We start from the raw sequence: 21,072 nt of genomic DNA, 5'->3' as shown, positions 1-21,072 counted from the left end.
CTTTTAAAAATTGCATGTTTTTTTGCATACTGGGTGTTTGCTAAGAATCTGCTATATTGTTTTTTATGGGTTCTACTGTGTTTCTGTTTTACTGAGATGTAGCGTGGAATAGGCCCTTTGAGCCATGCCGCACAGCAACACACGGATGTAACCCTAGCTTAATCACGCACCAGTTCACAATGACTAATTAACCTACCAAATGGTACGTCTTTGGACTGTGGGATGAAATGGGAGCTCTCAGAGGAAACCTAGGCAGTCACGGGGTGAACGTACAAAATCCTTATAGGCAGTGTCGGGCATTGAACCCTGGGACATCTGTACTGTAAAGCATTATGCTAAGCACTACTCTACTGTGCCACCTGGCTGCCTGAAAGAAGATGAATCTCAAGGATGTGTACGGTTTACATACTTTGATAATAAATGTACTTTGAAGAGTGTTTCCCCAGTAACATTACATTCCACATATAACACTGCTAAAAACAGGTTCAGGTTTCTGTTTTCTGGATCACGTTGTATTCAAATTGGCTGTTGGATTTTCTATATTTAAAAAAATCTTAGGTCTGTGCTTTGTTTGGCCCATTTGAAGCTTATGAAAGGAATTACATAAAGGAGCAATTCATTCTCAAGGAGTGTAAATTAATTCATTCTTATCAAAGGTATAGAAAATTATGACTTTATTAAAATAAATACTGATTAGCCTTTTAGTTCTGAAATAGTTGCATGTTGTTTGGCTTTGACTCAAAATCCAAATTCAGATTCCTCAAAAACAAACTATAGTAAATGGATATGTTGACATTTTATTTCTTGTCTATTCACGAAGGTGGATTGGGGAGTTGAATGCAAAGCCAAGTACAGCTGTGTTATTACATCCATATAACACAGTTTCAGGAATCATTCCCCTTTTATCCAAGTCCAATCACTTCTATGAAGTACATGGTTTTATTCTCAAAAGCATTTCTGTAGCATTGCTCATGAGCATGAGAAAACAACATCAGATAATTACTCCTTTCCACATTAGCTGCACCCAAGATTTAAGTAAATGCTAAAATGGGGGCCAAAGAACCACCCTCTGTGTTGGCAACTTCTAAACTCTGCCCAATCTTTTTGTACCTTCCACTCAAAATATTTTAGGTTCACTTAATGTAATTCCATAAATTTCATTCCACCATGGTTCCCTTGCTACAGAGCTCTTCAGAGGTACCTTACCAGGTACGTGTTCTAGGTGAAGAAAGACTGCATCGTCACTGACGTAATACTGCAAGAGTCGAACCATGAATGGAACACCCTGTGGTATTATTGTTTGCCGCTCGCGATTTATCAGGCTACATTTAGGCAGGCTCTACAAAGAGGAGAAAAAGGATGTGAGTCTTCATCACAGACACAACCCATTGGTAAATTGTTAAACAAGCAGTCAGAGATGGACCAGACCGTGCCAGTATTCTCTCCCTATAAGAACATAATAAGAAATTGGAGCAGGAGTAGGCCACCTGACTTGCTGACCCTGCTCTGCCACTCAATATCATGGCTGATCTGGCCATGGACTCATTTCCACCTATCTGCCTTTTCCCCAGAACCCTTAATTCCCCTACTATGCAAAAATCTATCCAACCTTGTCTTACATATATATACTGAGGTAGCTTCCACTGCTTCTCATAGATTACTTAAGCAATTTAAGCATTGACATCCACCAGTACACTATGCAGTAATGAATAATTTGCAATTCATAAATAAGACAAATAAGTTAAAGTAAGTTTATTGTTTAAGTACATATATCATTGTATATGACCCTGCAGGCATACTCAAATCCATAGAATAATAACCGTAACTGAATCAATGAAAGACCACACCAACTTGGGTGTTTAACCAGTGTGCAAAAAGACAACAAACTGTGCAAATAAAAAAGAAAAAAAAATGATTACAATAAATAAATAATGAATATTGAGAACATGACATGAAGAGTCCTTGAAAGTGAGCCCATAGGTCATGGAAACATTTTATTGGTGGGGCAAATGAAGCTGAGTGAAGTTATTCCCTTTGGTTCAAGAGCCTGGTGGTGAGAGTCCTGATGCTCCTGTATCATTTACTTGATGATAGCAGAGAGAAAACATGACCTGGGTGGTGGGGGAGGGTCCATGATGATGGATGCTACTTTTCTGCGATAACACTCCTTGTAGATGTGCTCAACAGTGGGGAGGGCTTGAAGGACTGGGACATATCCACAATGGGGATGTTCTATTCAAGAACATTGGTGTTTCCATACCAGGCTGTGATGCAGCCAGTCAATGTACTCTCCACCACACATCTACAGACATTTGTGAAAGTTTTAGATATCATGCTGAATCATTGCAAACTCATAGGAAAGTATAGGTGCTGCCATGCTTTCTTTGTAATCGCATTTACATGCTGGGCCCAGGACAGGTCCTCTGAAACACTGAGGAATTTAAAGTTGCTGATCCTCTCCACATCTGATGAGGACTGGCTCATGGAGTTTTAATTTTCTTCTCCTGGTCAATAATCAGGTCCTTTGTCTTACTAACATTGAGTAAAAAGGTGTTTGTTGAGGTACAACTCTGCCAGATTTTCAAGATGTCATTGGTATCTTCAGCAAACTTTAACATGGCACTGGAGCTGTGCATAGGCATAAGTGTAAAGTAAGTAGAGCAGGGAGCTAAGCACAGAGCTTTGTAGTGCAACTGTGCTGATGGAGTTTGTGAAGGAGATATTGTTGCCAATCCAAATTAACTGGGGTCTGCAAGCGAGAAAATCAAGAGTCCAAATGCATTGAGAGGTATCGAGGTCAAAGTCTTGAAACTTATTGATTTGCTTTAATCCTGACAGGAACATACAAACTCTGCACACTCAAAATTTCTCCTTTGAAGGCCTCGCACTTACCAATCATATCCTTGCCAAAGAGCAATCTGTTCCAATCTACGCTTTTTAGATCCTTTCTCATTTCTACAAATTTGGCCTTTTTTCCAGTTTAGAACCTCAACCCGAGGACCAGATCTATCTTTATCCATGATCAAGTTGAAACTAATGGTGTTATGATCACTGGAACCAAAGTGTTCCCCTACACACACTTCCATCACCTGTCCTAACTCGTTTCCTAATAGGAGATCTAATATTGCATCCTCCCTAGTTGGTACCTCTATATATTGATTTAGAAAACTTTCCTGAACACATTTTACAAACTCTAACCTGTCTAGACCTTTAACAGTATGGGAGTCCCAATCAATATGTGGAAAATTAAAATCCCCTACTATCACAACTTCATGTTTCTTGCAGTTGTCTGTTATCTCTCTGCAGATTTGCTCTTCCAATTCTCGCTGACTATTGGGTGGTCTATAATACAACCCCATTAATGTGGTCATACCTTTCCTGTTTCTCAGCTCCACCCCATGGCCTCGGTAGACAAGCCCTCTAATCTGTCTTGCCTGAGCACTGCTGTAAAATTTTCCCTGACTAGCAATCCTACACCCCCCCCCCCCCCCCCCAACCAACCTTCATCCCTCTGCCTTAATCATGTCTAAAACATCGGAACCCTGGAACATTAAGCTGCCAGTCCTGCCCCTCCTGTAGCCAAGTTTCACTAATGGCTATAATATCGTAATTCCATGTGTCAATCCACGCCCTCAGCTCATCAGCCTTCCCCACAATACTCCTTGCATTGAAATAGACACACCTCAGTAGATTATTACCACTACACTCAACCCTTCTATTTCTGACTTTGCATGAACTTTTAACATCATTTATTTTCACCTCCGCTCCACTATCTGCTCTGTCACTCTGGTTCCCATCCCCCTGCAAATCTAGTTTAAACCCTCCCCAATAGCACTAACAAACCTCCCTGCAAGGATATTGGTCTCTCTGTACTTCAAGTGTAACCTGTCTCTCTTGTACAGGTCTCACCTGCCCCCGAAGAGGTCCCAATGATCCTGAAATCTGAAACCCTGCCCCCTATACCAGTTCCTCAGCCACGTGTTCATCTGCCAGAGCATCCTACTCTTACCCTCACTGGGGCATGGCACAAGTAGCAATCCTGAGATTACCCTCCTCGAGGTCCTGCTTTGTAACTTTCTACCAATTGGATTAGTAAGAATGCAGATGATACTAAGATAGGTGGCGTTGTGGATAATGAAGTAGGTTTTCAAAGCTTGCAGAGAGATTTAGGCCAGTTAGAAGAGTGGGCTGAAAGATGGCAGATGGAGTTTAATGCTGGTAAGTGTGAGGTGCTACATCTTGGTAGGACTAATCAAAATAGGATGTACATGGTAAATGGTAGGGCATTGAAAAATGCAGTAGAACAGTGATCTAGGAATAATGGTGCATATTCCCTGAAGATGGAATCTCATGTGGATAGAGTGGTGAAGAAAGCTTTTGGTATGCTGGCCTTTATAAATCAGAGCATTGAGTATAGGAGTTGGGATGTAATGTTAAAATTGTACAAGGCATTGGTAAGGCCAAATTTGGAGTATTGTGTACAGTTCCGGTCACCAAATTATAGGAAAGATGTCAACAAAATAGAGAGTACAGAGAAGATTTACTAGAATGTTACCTGGGCTTCAGCACCTAAGTTACAGAGAAAGGTTGAACAAGTTAGGTCTTATTCTTTGGAGCATAGAAGGTTGAGGGGGGACTTGATAGAGGTATTTAAAATTATGAGGGGGATAGATAGAGTTGATGTGGATAGACTTTTTCCATTGAGAGTAGGGGAGATTTAAACAAGAGGACATGTGTTGAGAGTTAGGGGGCAAAAGTTTAGGGGTAACACGAGGGGGAACTCCTTTACTCAGAGAGTGGTAGCTGTGTGGAACGAGCTTCCAGTAGAAGTGGTAGAGGCAGGTTCAATATTGTCATTTAAAGTAAAATTGGGTAGGTATATGGACAGGAAAGGAAAGGAGGGTTATGGGCTGAGTGCAGGTCGGTGGGAATAGTTGACAGTAAACGTTCGGCAAGGACTAGAAGGGCCGACATGGCCTGTTTCCGTGCTGTAATTGTTATATGGTTATACCAAGCTCTCTATACTCACTTTTCAGGACCTCCTCACTCTTTCTTCCTATGTCATTGGTACCGATGTGTACCATGACATCTGGCTGATCACCCTTCCACTTCAGAATGCTGTGCACGTGATCAGAGACATCCCATGACCCTGGGACCCGGGAGGCAACAAACCATCAGGGATTCTCTGTCACGACCACAGAACCTCCTGTCTGTACGTCTAACTATTGAGTCCCCTATCACTACCACTCTCCTCTTCTTCCACCCTCCCTTCTGCACTGTAGAACCAGACTCAGTGCCAGAGATCCAGCTGCCACAGCTTGTCCCAGGTAAGTCATCCCCCCCAACAGTATCCAAATCGGTATACCTGTTGTTGAGGGGAATGGCCACAGGGGAACCCTGATCTGCCTGCCCTTTCCCCTTCCCTCGCATGACGGTAACACAATTACCTGTGCCCTGCTGCTTTGGCGTAGCTACCTCTCTGAAACTACTATCTATAAACTCCTCATTCTCCCGAATGATCTGGAGGTCATCCAGCTCCTGCTCCAGTTCCCTAATGCAGTTTGTTAGGAGCTGCAGCTGGATGTACTTCTTGCAGGTGTTGTTGTCAGGGACACCGGAGGTCTCCCTGACTTCCCATATCCTGCAAGAGGAGCATTCCAACATTCTGCCTGGCATTCTCTCTACTCTAAACAAACAGAAACTTACTGGAACCTACCCTCGTCTCTGCCTGTTCACGCCAAAGCCTGTAGAGCCAAAGCTGTCCCACTCTGCCCCCTCTCACTCCACTGCCCGCTGGATATGGTGGTCGCCTTTTTCAACCTTTGGTGCTCTACGTCACGTACCTGTGCAGTCTAGCCTCTTTTCCCTGAGCAGGTAAAAAAAAAAAATGGCTTCTCTCTGAGATTCCTTACTCCTTCACTCTCAGCCTCTTGCTCCGATTTAAAAGCAATATTCTGGGAGATTTCACCACAAGATACCTGCCTCCAACAACCTTGCAGAATCAAACATCCTTTTAGCAATATCTGTGCAGAGAAAGTTTTCTACTAGTTAGTCATGACCACACCAAGATTATTCTACAATTTCTGACCCTTCCTACACTAATCTGGAAGATTTGGCAACTCTGATATTACCTGCTGCCCCATCTGTACTGAGTGGAATCTGTGTCAGGTTTCAAGTTTTCACAATCATACATCTATTGAACAAAATACAACATCCTTGAAATATTGCTTATTACTGAAAACATTACTAATGTCCTGATCCAACTACCACTTACTTTCATGGTGACAGTATACATAATACATTTGATTCTAGAAGAGTTAAATAGCTGAACCTATTTCTACAGAAAAGTAGTAATTAATTCCAGATGAAGCGTTGTGTGCATGTCCTCACATGAACCATAGGACTAAGTCAACTTAGGTTCTTAGATTTTACACTGGGCATTTTATTTTGGGAAATAAGTACTTAAGGACTACCACAATGAAAACTAATGTCATCAGCAGTCCTACCTTTCTCAAGCCCTAGTGCTACCCTACCGCCAAAGCAGTAAGAAAACATGACTGAAATGGAATTTACTGGCTTGTCTTTCTCAGTTGTTATTTATAACAAAATCATAACCGTAGTTCATGCCTCTAAAAAGCTCTAAATTCAGATGCAAGATGGGATACAAATAAAACTGTAGATGCTAGAATTAAACAAAAACAGAAGAAGCTGGATGAAAGCATGGGAAATCATATCTCACAAATTTGATAGGAGTTTTTTTTGAAGAGGCGACGAAGAGAATTGATGAGGGCAGGGCATTAGACGTCACCGATGCGAACTTTATCAAGGCCTTTGACAAGATCCTGCATGGTAGTTTGGACTGGAAGGGTAGATCAGATGAGATCCAAGGTGAACTAGCCAAATGGTGGAAGGAAGGTGGTAGTGGACAGTCAATTTTCAGATTGGGGACCTGTGACAAATGACGTGCGCAGGAATCAGTGCTGAATCCACTGCTGTTTGTTGTATGTATTGAAGATTTGGAATAAGAATGTAGTTAGTAAGTTTGTGATGACATTACAATTGATGATGGCACAGTGAACAATTAAGGTTGTTTATGATTACTACAGGATTTAGATCACCTGGATATGTGGACAAAGAAATCGCAAAATGGAATTTAGAAAAATAGAAAACCTGGAGCACAATACAGGCCCTTAGGCCCATGATGCTGTACCGAACATGTACTTATTTTAGAAATTACCTAGGGTTACCCATTGCCCTCTATCCTTCTAAGCTCCATGTGCCTATCCAAGAATTTAATTCAGACAAGTGCAAAGTATTACATTTTGGCAAGTTAAATCGGGACAGGGCTTGCACAGTAAATGGCAGAGCCCTGAGGAATGTTATAAAATAGAGAGCGCTTGGGGTATGAGTACTTGATTTCCTGAAAGTTGTAACCACTGATCGACAGGGTGGTGAAGCTGGAATTTGATACACTTGCTGATAAGCAATGAGTACAAGGGTTGGAATGACATGTTACAACTGTATAAAATGTTGGTGAGAAATGGAAAGGGTACAGGAAAGAATTGCAATGATGATACGGTGATTAGAGGGCTTGAGTTACAAGACCAGATAGACTGGGGCTTCTTACCATGGAAAAAGGAGGCTGAGGGGTGATCTTTATAGATGAGGGGCATGGATGAGGTGAAATAGTCACAATCTTTGTCCTAGGGTAGAGGAAACTAAAAATAGACTTAATGTGAGAGGGGAAAGGTTTAAAGGGGACTTCAGGGACAACTGTTCCACACAAAAAGCGGTGGAGAAATGGAATCAGAGAAAGTACATTTACAACATTTTTCTCCTGGTAGGGATTAGTTTTTTTAGTTCCAAGTGCTGCTGTCACGTTTTGTTACCCTGTAACCTTATCCTTCAATCTCTCTGAATTATGGAGGACAGCATGTGTATAAATGTGTCTCTCCAGCAGACTTCTTCATGATCATCATGACTCCAGTATTTCTACCATTTTTTGATGTTTCTTAATTGTACATATGATTTTTTAATGTTCTATCACTGAGCAGCAGTGAACCATCTGATTGGCCTATCAGAGTTCTCTTTGAGAACTAGTTGACTTGATCAGCATTTCTGATCTATTATTCACGATTGCACTTAATAATAAAAAAAAGATATTTAGTCAGGCAGATGGATAGGAAAAGTTTAGAGGGATAATGGCCAAACACAGGCAAACAGGACTAGCTCAGGTAGGCGACTTGATTGGCATGGATGGGTTGGGCATTTCCATGCTCTACGGTTCCTGACTCCGACAATTTTAGTCTCCTTACCTAAAAATGGATATACCTATCATGGACAGAGAAAAAAAAAATCATTAAACTGATTCTGATGATGACAGGTTTGCCATAAAAAGAGACATTAGAATAAGTAGAATAGACATTAAGTAGAATAGTTGAGTTTATAAGAATAAGAGGAGGTCTCATTGAAATGTAAAAAAATTTTTTACAATGCTGAACAAGTGGCAAGCATATTTGTTTCCTTAACTTAGTGGGAACCTCTTGGGCCATTTAGGACTGATGTGAAGAGTAATCTTTTTATAGAGGTGGTAGACCTTTGGATTTCTCTATGCACTGGGGATAAGAAGTTGGGCCGTGGAGGCTCAGTCATTCAGTTCATTAAAAAAAAAGAGATCGGAAGATTTATGGGAGGTGCTACCCCTGCCCTTACACTTCCTCCCTCACCACCATTCAGGGATGTTCGTGACACTTCTCATGCTCTGAATTTTTTCCAATGATTTTAAGTTCCCTGGCCTCCACCACCTTAATTTCACCATGGATGTCCAGTCCCTGTATACCACCATCCCCCACCAGGAAGGTCTCAAAGCTCTTCACTCCTTTTTGGATTCCAAATCTAACCAGTTCCCCTCTACATTCCATCTAGTGGAATTAGCCCTTACTCTTAATAATTTCTCCTTTGGCTCCTCCCACTTCCTCCAAACTAAAGGTGTAGCCATAGGTCCCGTATGCCTGCCTTTTTGTTGGCCTTGTGGAGCAGTCCATGTTCCTAGCCTATACTAGTATCTGTCCCCCACTTCTCCTTCGCTACATCGACGACTGCATTGGCACTGCTTCCTGCATGCATGCTGTGCTCGTTGACTTCATTAACTTTGCCTCCAACTTTCACCCTGCCCTCAAATTTACCTGGTCCATTTCCGACACCTCCCTCCCCTTTCCTGATCTTTCTGTCTCCATCTCTGGAGACGGCTTATCTACTGATATCTACTATAAACCTACAGACTCTCACAGCTACTTGGACTATTCCTCTTCCCACCCTGTCTTTTGCAAAAATGCCATCCCCTTCTCACAATTCCTCCGTCTCCGCTGCATCTGCTCTCAGGATGAGACTTTTCTTTCCAAGACGAAGGAGATGTCTTCTTTATTTTAAAGAAAGGGGCTTCCCTTCCTCCACCATCAACTCTGCTCTCAAAAGCATCTCTCCCATTTCACGCACATCTGCTCTCACCCCATCCTCCCGCCACCCCACTAAGGATAGGGTTCCCTTTGTCCTCATCTACCATCCTACAAGCCTCTGGGTCCAACATATAATTCTCTGTAACTTCCGCCACCTTCAACGGGATCCCACCACCAAGCACATCTTTCCCTCCCCACACTCTTTCTGCTTCCCTCTCCCTACATGACTCCCTTGCCCATTCGTCCCCCTCATCCCTTCCCACCGATCTCCCTCCCGGCACTTGTCCTTGTAAGCGGAACAAGTGCTACACCTGCCCTTACACTTCCTCCCTCAACACCATTCAGGGCCCCAGACAGTCCTTCCAGGTGAGGCGACACTTCACCTGTGAGTCGGCTGGTGTGATATACTGTGTCCAGTGCTCCTGGTGCAGCCTTCTATATATTGGTGAGACCCGACGCAGACTTAGAGACTGTTTTGCTGAACACCTATGCTCTATCCGCCAAAGAAAGTAGGATCTCCTAGTGGCCACCCATTTTAATTTCACGTCCCATTCCCACTCTGATATGTCAATTCGTGGCCTCCTCTACTGTCAAGATGAAGCCACACTCAGGTTGGAGGAACAACACCTTATATTCCATCTGGGTAGCCTCCAACCTGATGGCATGAACACTGATTTCTCTAACTTCCGTTAATGCCCCTCCTCCCCTTTTTACCCCATCCCTTATTTATTTATCTCTCTCTCCCCCCTCCTTTTATTTTTAAAATTTTCTCTATCCCTCTCACAATCACTCTTTGCCTGCTCTCCATCTTCCTCTGGTACTCCCCTCCCCCTTTCTTTCTCACTGGACCTCCCATCCCATGACCCTCTCCCCTCTCCAGCTCTGTATCCCTTTTGCCAATTAACTTTCTAGCTTTTAGCTTCATCCTTCCCCCTCCTGTCTTCTCCTATCATTTTGGATTTCCCCCCCCCCCCCCCTTCAAATCTCTTACTATCTCTTCTTTCAGTTAGTCCTGATGAAGGGTCTCGGCCTGAAACATCGATTGTACTTCTTCCTATAGATGCTGCCTGGCCTGCTGCGTTCCACCAGCATTTTCTGTGTGTTGATTGGAAGATTTATGGATATTTAGGGAATCAAGCGATATGAGAATATTGCAGGAAAATGCAGAGGTAGAGGATCAGATAGGCTCAAGGGTCAGATGGTCGATTCTTGCTCCTGCTTCCTAAATAAATAAAATAATTTAAAAAGTCAAAGCAGTTTCTGTCTTACTCGTGCAGGCACTTACTCTTGTATTAATTTTAAAGCTGTCTTTTGATTTCATTTTTACAGTCTGTGGCACAGTGTTATCTATACCTTGGGTTGCAAGATAGTGAGCACAGAACTTCAATGCACTATATTACAGACGGTCCTCGGATTATGAATCCTTGAATCATGTATACTCTTATATACCAATGAGTTCCATAAAATTACTAACTTAACAAGTTTGATGTACATACATATGTTCATTCCTATGAACAGCAGAAGAAATTTTCTCTCTCTACTCCCATCCCCCATTTTCAGAAATTATTCATTGGTCTTAACTCAGTTTTATCCCATTCTTTATAATACTATAGAAGTCTGGTTAACACAAAGTGATTTTTCGTGTATTTTTCAACTTAAGTACAAAATTGACTTGTAATATCAATAAAAACTGCACTTTGTAGATTTTACATTTTACTTTGCATTCTGTAATTGCTTCACGTTGTTCTGTTTCAATGCACTGTATAATGATTTTTTTTCATATGAACAAAATGCAAGACAAGTTTTTCCACTGTATCTCAGTACATGTGACAATAATAAACCAATACCAATTCATAAAATGGAGGAAAAAGATGCAGCTTTGGGACCTGCTACAGAGGAAATTCCAAAGTTTAGGGTTTGGCAGACTGTGACCACAGTCACCAGGTTTCTATTAAAGCCAAAACTGTCAGGGACACAGCAAATCTTTTCTGAGTGACTGTGCTTTCGAGCCAGTTTGAAATTCAGATACTTACTTTAACTATGAAAGGCTCCTTTGTGGATGGATTCTGCACTAACAGCACCTTGACAAAAGTGGAAAAGAATAATTAACTATATTACTTAATTCTGACAGTAAATGAACTGTTCTTGTGCAAGCTGATTCAGGCAAAAGAGCCTTCTAACTATAGTAAACTTTGTTAACCCAGCGTTCTTGGGTGTGCTGAAACCACGACCACAGCAGGTGTGCTGTGCACTAATGGACATTCCAGAGTTACTCCAAATTACTTAATTCTTTAAGATGTTATACGATAGAACAAAGTTTACAGCAGATTCCATAAGTTTGGGTTCTGGGCCCTGGGCCCCAGCGATTGGATGGATCACAGCAACCAGGGGCCTGTTAAGTAGTGTGGCGAACATCTCCTGGTGAGCCAAATGTCAAACCACAGGGAAATCCAAATGTATGGTGGATTACCAAAGTTTTACTATTACAAGCAATGGTTAGATGCACATGGCCTTACATGTCCATTAGACACTAGGGGGAATATATGAACAGAAGTGGGACATTTATATCTCTTATTCTACCATTTAATATGATCCAATTCTCAATTCATAAGCCGAGAATTTTGGAAAACAAAAAGAGCTCTTTCCTCTCCCACATCTACTCCATGAGGGTTTTGAGAAATGTCCACTAAATGAGGGAGCAAAAATGAAGATACAGTGGAATTTTGAAATAAGGATATTTTGGGAATTGACTCTGACAGTGAAACAGCTGGGAAAGCTGCCGGCTTGCAGCTCCTGAGAGCTCAGTCCCAGTCAGCCTTTGGTGATGTCTGTGTGAATTTGCATGTTATTTTTGACCGCATCATTTCTTACAGGTGCTCCAGTTTCCTTCCACCTCCAAAAGACACATGGGTCAGTAGGTGAAATGGCCACATAAACACTTGTAGGTGAGTGGTAAATCCCGGGGGGTGGGGTGATAAGACTAAATAAAAGAAGATAAATGCAAATGGATGCTTGATGGTTGGAGTGGACTCAGTGGGCAGAAGGGCATTTTTCTGTGCTACATGACTCCACCACTCAGCTAAAAATGCTCTGGGAAAGCAGAACTTGTGGGTAGATCACAAATTCTGTTATGGTAATAAATAGAAACAGACTACAGCAACCTATAAGGGAAAGTCATAGGAAACATTTCATTAAGGAAACTTAATAAATGGTTTTATAGTTAAAGGGAAAGAATGGACAGCTTTTGCTGACTGAAATATTCAAGTCTAAATAGTAACAAAAATCTAGCATACATTCCACTTGCAACATACCCATCTAAATCAAATTAGCATGGAAAATGTCTAAGGAGTTTTTGAAAATTAGCAATAGCTGTGTGAAAGTCAATAAACAACTCAACGGATTTCACTTGAGAGACAATGAAAACTGCACTAAAACTTTCAGTTTAATTACAAGAGTCTTACAAATCAATTGCATGTTAACCCAACAATAGCATTGCGGTCACTGGGCATGGGTGGTTGTGGACAAAGGGTGGGAATAATTACCTTGTCAATGATTGCAATGACCTTCGACATTTTTAAATCCTCTACTGGGGAACTGAGAATTCTATTTGGCCGAAACCTCAGGCTGCTGAAACCCTGCAAACAAAAAGAAGAAAGGCAAGCGAGTTGACAATAAAGACTGACGTTATCTCATGATACAACATGCCCAAAAAGAAACAACTCAACGAGACTAAACAGAGTTTGAAATGACAATACAAAAGAGAGTCTGTATCCTCTCTACTCAGGGCAAGAGGCTGATAATGGGGCAAAGTGGAAAAAAAATATTTTATTTGCCAATTCTGACCATTATTTCACTGATAAAGAGGGCAGGTTACAGCTGTAACCAATGATCTGGCCTCGGAATGTTACTTTGTCATGACAGACAAATCCAAATGATGCTAGAAATCAGAATGAACATTAACATAATAGTGACATTTCTCCAATTCCATCTAATTAACATAATCTGAGGATAGACAATTTATCTTGAGAGAAAAACAGGCATCATGAACAATTGTTCAATGAACTTTGTACTTTTATTTAGGGAGGGGCAAGAAACAAAGTACCACATTTTAATCTACATGCAGTTGGTGTACTGACATAATTGCTCAGAGGTGACCGGATGACATGAAAAGATCTACCAATTATTATTTAAGATTCTCAATTCTTATTTAATTCAAAACTAGATATACACATAGGTAAAGCAATATGTTTTAATTGTATTGTTGACCTATCTATGCTAGATTTCTGCATTTCATTCTCTTGGAAAATGTAACTAATGCTTTGTCCATTGAACATAAACAGTATGCTTTCCAGGGTTAGTCTTGCCTATGCCTTGCAAGCAAAGGATACATTAAATACAACCCTACAAAATCAGACATAACGTCAGACATGTTCATTGCAGCAATCATGGCAAGTTAAGAAAGGAAAATGAGAAAATAATGGATGTAGCTTTGTGTAGGAAAATGAGAAATCTCAGGAAAAAGGACCGACTTTTTCCGCCCCCACAGGAGCTTAGCCTAGAATCCATCCCCACATGAATTTAGTCCCACAAGACTCAAAACATGCCGTGCACTGCCAGATTCTATGCAGCTCTTCATACCCCAGAATCGTCGGTACCGTTTCCTAAGCTTCCCTGTAAGTGAGAGTCGAATATTTCCTCAGCTCTTTTCAAATACTGGGTCGTTTTTCGTTTCACAGCTTCACGACGCTCTTTGTTTGGATCAACTGCAATTAAAAAAAAAAGGCAGAATAATAAAAGTTGTTCAAGCTAGAATAGTAAATGAATTAGGTTGAATGGCCCATATGCCTCCGGAGTTGCATCAATCGTTCAATTCTCTGCTAATGCTCTAAGAGGTGCAATGGACAGAATGGTTTTCCCTGAAAGTGGCCAAAGTGCTGCACTTACCATAAGACAGTAGCAGAAATAGGCCATTCAGCCCATCAAGTCTGCTCTGCCATTCCAACATGGCTGGATCCCATTCAACCCCATACACCTGCCTTCTTGCCATATCCTCTGATGCCCTGACCAATCAGGAAACTATCAACTTCTGCTTTAAATATACCCATGGACATGGCCTACAATAAGAGAAATTAATAATGTTCTTTCTGCTTCACTTCCAAGACAAAATAGAGAAATGTCAGTCCTAATCAGCTTGCCATAATGGTCCTCTAACTTCCGAGATGACACAGCCAGGTATCTTGAAAGAACTCAATCACTAGAAATGAAACTGTACAAATTTTCCATCTAGATTCAGAATTCAACCAAATAATGAGTAGTTCAAAGTTCAAAGTAAATTTATTATTGAAGTGCATATATGTCACTTGAGGGATTTGTTTTCTAGTTGGTATCTAGAATGACCTACTAGAGAGATAGTGGAAGTAAGAAGAGTAACAACATTTAAAAGGCATCTGTACAGCTACTTCACCAAGTAAGGCACAGAGGACTATGAATAATTGCAGGCATGTGGGATTAGTATAGATAAATATGGATAGGATGATGGCTGAGCTCAGATATGCTGGGCTGAAGGATCTGATTCTATGCAGTACAAATCTATGACTCTACATTGCCAACATCTGTTGTCAAAATGCTTCATTTTTCCTTGACAACCATTCTGAATATTTAATTTTCACTCTACAATTCTTATCTCCACCATAAACCAAATCTCCTTATATTAAAATACTGAGAGGTGTTTGTTCATTAATATCCTTCAGCCCTACGTGCATCTATTTCATGGCAATTCACTGAACACTGTGCCACAAAATTTGTTAACTTAGCAGCAGCAGTTCAATGCAATACATGATAATATAGAAAGGGGGAAAAAAATCAGTAAATCATATATATTATATTGAATAGATTTAAGATGGTGCCAAACCTGAAATAATATTGTTTTTAAAAAAAGTGAGGTAGTGTTCATGGGTTCATTTAGGAATTGTAAGGCAGAGGAGAAGAAGCTCAAGCAAGAAGCCATTTTTAAATACACAAATTTATAAAGACATTATCAAGCTGCTCACTATGAAAACTATCAGAACTAACCCAATGGAAACATACAAGACCGCAGATCCAGAAATCTGGATCAACACACTTCAGAAACCCTGTGTGCCACATAGCATCTATGGAAGGAAATGGACAGTTAACATTTTGGTCAAGACCCTTCAGCTGGACTCTAAACTTAATCTCATTTTACTCCCACAAGGGAATAGAACAATCATTAGAAAAGTATGATGCTCAATTATTGCAACCCAAGCACCACACACCAGCCTTCTATCCCTAATCCTGGATCAGTTATTTCAAAATCTTGGTTCACAATTGACCTTAGCCCAGGCTCTAACTTCTATTGGCTTTTTAATTTAATCAGAATGCCCAACTTGGAGACAAGAGGCCAAAAGATATGTTAACAAAAGTCAGTCAGCCCTATAATATATGAAGTTTTTAATAAATGAGACTGTGATGATGAAGCAAGTGAAAAATAAATCTCGTTGTATACACGGGGATTCTGCTTTAAAACATGCTGCAAACATATTACTTTAAAGATGGTTTATGCTGATAATAGAATCTGAAGTGCTTTTCATTTTGGAGCATTTCACTTACTGACAAAGTAACATATACAAACTGCTGGAGGAACACAGCAGGCCAGGCAGCATCGATGGAAAAGATGAACTAATCAATCTTTTGGGCCGAGAGCCTTCATCAGGACATGATGAAGAGCCTCTGCCTGAAACATAGCCTGTTTACTCTTTTCCATAGATGCTGCCTGACCTGTTGAGTTCCTCCAGCATTTTGTATGGGTTGCTTTTGGATTTCCAGCATCTGCAAATTTTCTTGTGTCTCTGTACCTACTGACAAAACAACTTACAGTAGGACCACCAACATACACCAATCTTGTTATTCATTAATTATCTAATCTAGCTGGCTCACAAACTACTTTGGAGTGAAACAAAAGTTCTAAGCAAAACATATACCTTGCACTCCCTTCAAGAGCAGGTCAACTCCATTCTTGTAATAGTTAAATGCAGCTTCGTAATCCTCATTAACCTCCCTGTCCAGCGCTAAGCGGATCTGCTTTGCTGCATCAACCAAGTAGTCTCGTTTGCAGGCTGTATTTCTGGCAGGCTGCTGACCCTCCTGGAGGTTGGGGGAGACCCGGCTCCGAATCTGCTCCAAGTAAACTCGGGCTTGAGAAAGGGGGCGAGAACAGGGATCAGCATCTTGCCCTGTTGGTCGTTCTCCAGCAAGGCTGTGCATGGTCAGTGTCTTCTTCAGAGAGCATAAGATGGACAGCATTCAGTCCAATACCAAGCCATGATTGATGGACGGAAAATAGAAGAATCAGACGAGTCTACATGACAAAAGCACAAAGACAGAAAAAGTTATTGCTTTAAATAGTAATCATTGCCTTTATGTTTAAGCATTTTTATTTCATGTAATCATGTGAGGGAAACAAAACTTTCTATGTTCCAAAAACTATTTGCAGAAATGCACGTTACAGAGGGCAAAATACAAAATAAGGCTCTGCATATTGAGCAGGTCTGCTTAAACCATTACCACAAGGAACTAATTCTTCTGTAGTTATGTACTATTCCCACTTGACACCGACAATACAAATGCATTCTATGTGACTGAACTACTCTGGTCCATATAGTTGAGCTATTGCTCAAGCACTGAAATCAATAATTATGGGGAAAGGCAACAAGTGGGAGAGGGCTAATTATTTTGGCACTTGTAACTAAAGACAAATTTCTACTTCCTTTTTTTTTAAAAGAAAAAATTATCAGAATCAGGTTTAATATCACAGGCATATGTCACGAAATTTGTTAACTTTGCAGCAGCAGTACAATGCAATTCATAATATTAGTAATAATAGAGAAAAACTGAATTATATAATATATATTGAATTGACTTTATTTCTTACATCCTTTACATACATGAGTAAAAATCTTTACATTATGTCTCCATCTAAATGTGCAATATGCAATCATAGTAATTTATAATTTACAGTCAATGTTATATACTCAAATCAGCATGAGTTAATCAGTCTGATGGCCTGGTGGAAGAAGCTGTCCCGGAGCCAGGCCATGGCCTGGTGGTTATATAGCTAAATTAAATAAGTAGTGTAAAAAATAGAAATAAAAAAGTAGTGAGATATTGTTCATGGATTCAATGTCTATTCAGAAATCAAATGGAAAGGGGAAGATCTTGTTTCTGAATCACTGAGTGTGTGCCTTCAAGCTTCTGTACCTCCTTCCTGATGGTAGCAAAGAGAACAAGGCATAACCTGGGTTACGAGGATCCTCAATAATGGATGCTGTCTTTTTGAGTCATCACTCCTTGAAAATGTCTTGGGTACTATAGAGGCTAGTGTCCAAGATGCAGCTGACTAATTTTACAACTCTCTGCAGCTTTCTTCAATGTTGTGCAGTAGCCCACCGACCCTGCCCCATCCCCCCCATACCCATGGTGATGCAGCCAGTGCATCTCCATGGTACACCTGTAGAAATTTGCAAGTGTTTTTAGTGACATAACTAATCTCCTCAAACTTGTAATGAAATATAGCCACTATCGTGCCTTCTTAGTAGCTGCATTGATATGTTGGGTCCATCATTAAAACTAAAAATGGGACAGAACACCTGGGTGTTTCCTGGATTGCAGAAGTCACCGTGCATTAAAATCTCATACAAAACCCGGCATTAAAGTAGGCCCTTACAGCCGTGCCGCCTAGCGACCCCTGATTTAATCCTAGTAGTCTGACAGGAACATAGCCACTGTTCCAGTGCTGGGGTAAGGGAGGTGCGTGGGCATTTCTGATGGCCAAAGGTCCCTAATTTGTAAGGCCGCTAAAGGTTAAAGAAAGAGTGGGTGAATTTGTGGAATTCGGTGCCACAGGTGTCTGTGGAGGCCAAGTCATTGGGTAATATTTAAGGCACAAAGGGATATGGGAAGAAGGCAGGAGATTGGGGCTGAGAGGGAAAATAGAAGTCATGATAAAGTGGTGGAGCAAACTCGATGAGACAAAATGGCCTAATTCTACACCTATATCTTATGGTTTTATGGTAACCAATGACCAATTAACTTGTACATCTTTGGACTGTGGGAGGAAACCAGAGCTTCCAGAGAAAACTCATGCATTCCAAGGGAAGGACATACAAACTCCTCATGGAGGACTCCAGGATTGAACTCCTAACTCCGTTAACTCCAGCTGTAATAGCGTCGCACTAATGTGCCTGGCAGTAAAATAAATTTTCAGGTAACATGGATTTAGTAAACTGGGGATAAATGGCAGTGAAGTGAATTGCATCTCCTTTTTGATGTTAAATATGTTCTCTGCCTTTATTCATATTATTAATACCATTCTCATCAACATTGTACTGTAAAGCAGAAGAATAATATGAGCATGAGAATAACATAACAGAGTGGAATGCTGGAAATCTAAAATAAAAACGGAAAACATTGGAAATACTCAGTAACTCAGGCCACATCAGTGGGAAGTGAAACAAGTTAACGTTTCAGGTCAAAAGCCCATCGTACATTACCTGACAATATAATTTCAATCATAAATGTGCATTGGAATTGGTTAACCAATAATAAAAAAAGATATCACCATACAACCATGTCAACAACTTGCTTGTTTTTGGCAGCAGAAGACCATTAAAACGTCGGAGCAAAACTAGACTATTCAAGCCCATCGAGTATCGTCTACCATTCCATTATGGTTGATTTATTATCCCTCTCAATCCCATTCCCGTCTTCTCCCCATAACCTTTGACACCCTGAATAATCAGAAACCCATCATCAACCTGCACTTTAAATATATCTGATAACTAGGCCTCCATAGCAGTCCGGTAATGAATTCCACAGATTCACTTCCCTCTGGGCCTACACTCACCCACTATAGGAAACATACTTTCCACATCCACCCTATCTAGGCCTTTCAATAGTCAATATTTTTCAATGAGATCTCATTGACATTCCATTTTCCTTCCTTACCATCAACTCAACCTGCTAGTTAGTCTTTGGGAATCCTGCACAAGGTCTGCCAAGTCCCTTTGCACCTCTGATTTTTGAATTTCTCCCCATTTAGAAAATAGTCTGCGCCTTTATGCCTTCTACCAAAGAGTATGATCATACATTTCCCTACACACAATATTCCATCTGCTACTTCTTTGCCCATTCTCCCAATCTGTCCAAGTCCTTCTCCAGACTCCCTGCTTCCTCTATACTACTTGATCCTCCACCTATCATAGTATTGACCATAAACATGGCCACAAAGCCATCAATTTTATTATCCAAATCATTAACATATAATGTGAAAGAGGAGCGGTCCCAATTCCAAACCTTGTGGAACAGCCCTTGTCACTGGCACCAAACATAAAAGTTCCCCTTCATTCTCACTCTTTGCCTCCTGCCAGTAAGCCATTCTTCTATCGATGCTATTATCTTTCCTGTAATACATCGGACTCTTGTTAAGCAGCCTCACGGGCAGCACCTTGTCAAAGGCCTTCTGAAAAGCCAAGTAAACAACATCCAGTGACTCTCGTTTTTCTATTCTGCCTGTTATCTCGCAGTGTGGCACTAACCTTCCTCAACCATCACATTTGCCTTTAACGAACAATTTCTACTTGCACTGCTCCCTTTGGTGCAAATTGTGGAACTTTACAAGTGGAATGGGGCATTCTCTGACAAGAGGAGGAAATGAGGGTAAGGAAGCCAAAGATGCAAAGTTTAAAAAGAGGATTTGCCAGTAGAAATATAGCTCAAAAGTTGTACTGAATCCAGTTGCAATAGCTAAATATATTAAAAATAAAGCAAGCCAATTAATGCAGGTGACAGGAAAATAACATTTAACTTCCAGAAATATGCTATCAAACAGCCCTGCTAACAACATAACATCCTTCCATCTAAAAGACAAAGCATTATGATCAAAGCAACACTCAAGACAAAAATATCACAAAACAAAACTTACATGTTGCTACAGATGAGGTAGTAATATTCCTTTATCAGATCTTCTCATGATCTCAGGAAGTACATTTTCATTATCCTCAAATAAATCAGAACTCAAAAACAGAAACCATCAGAACAAACACTTCACCGTTTAGTTGCTTCTCTGCTGATGACTCAGTGGACCAGATTTCTCACCAGCCTCTGTATTTTGTCCATTACATATTTTGATATGGTGGAGTTGAAGAACTGTGAACCTAAGAAGCTTGCAGAATTACTTTAAAATGAAGTGGTTGTGCATGAGGAAAACAGTAGGGCTGAACCATCGTTTACTTTACACTTCAGCTGCAGAAAGCTGTCATTAGCATCTTAATTGGCAACGTAAGAGTTAACAGCAAATCTGATGGCATTGACAGCACCATTCCCACCCCCAAACCAAATGCCTTGAATAAAATAATGCTCAGTGTGGATTGGTTGCTGATGATGTCATCCTTTTGTAACAGTCACAGGCAAACACCCACCTGTGGGAACACTATGTTTTGCTTGGTTCTTAAGCTCTTCTACAGAGCTCACTGATAGGGAATGAGGTGAATAGTACTGAATAGTACCATGCCTGACATTATTAATAACAACCACTCTTGTGGCA

At 40.8% G+C, this 21,072-nt stretch overlaps 1 protein-coding gene across 6 annotated transcripts in view; it reads right to left on the bottom strand.

Moving 5' to 3' along the window:
- Positions 1–21,072, bottom strand: part of rps6kl1 (ribosomal protein S6 kinase-like 1) — a 97,353-nt gene that overhangs the window by 26,075 nt on the left and 50,206 nt on the right. For 4 of the 6 annotated variants that reach the window (XM_073039228.1, XM_073039229.1, XM_073039226.1 and 1 more), the window contains exons 2-6: positions 16,454–16,830; positions 14,094–14,218; positions 12,998–13,090; positions 11,489–11,536; positions 1,207–1,339 (exon numbers count right to left, since the gene is read on the bottom strand). In XM_073039228.1, the coding sequence (XP_072895329.1) occupies positions 1,207–1,339; positions 11,489–11,536; positions 12,998–13,090; positions 14,094–14,218; positions 16,454–16,775 (721 nt within the window). In that variant the 5' untranslated portion in view covers positions 16,776–16,830. Of the gene's footprint in view, positions 1–1,206; positions 1,340–11,488; positions 11,537–12,997; positions 13,091–14,093; positions 14,219–16,453; positions 16,831–20,451; positions 20,770–21,072 lie in introns of those variants that run through there. The other 2 variants (XM_073039227.1, XM_073039230.1) reach the window with 2 other exon arrangements.

Source organism: Hemitrygon akajei, chromosome 3 (genome assembly GCF_048418815.1).
Source record: "Hemitrygon akajei chromosome 3, sHemAka1.3, whole genome shotgun sequence".
Classification (NCBI taxonomy): domain Eukaryota; kingdom Metazoa; phylum Chordata; class Chondrichthyes; order Myliobatiformes; family Dasyatidae; genus Hemitrygon; species Hemitrygon akajei.
The sequence above is the reverse complement of the archived record's forward strand: the minus strand, read 5'-3'. Positions and strand labels throughout refer to the sequence as shown.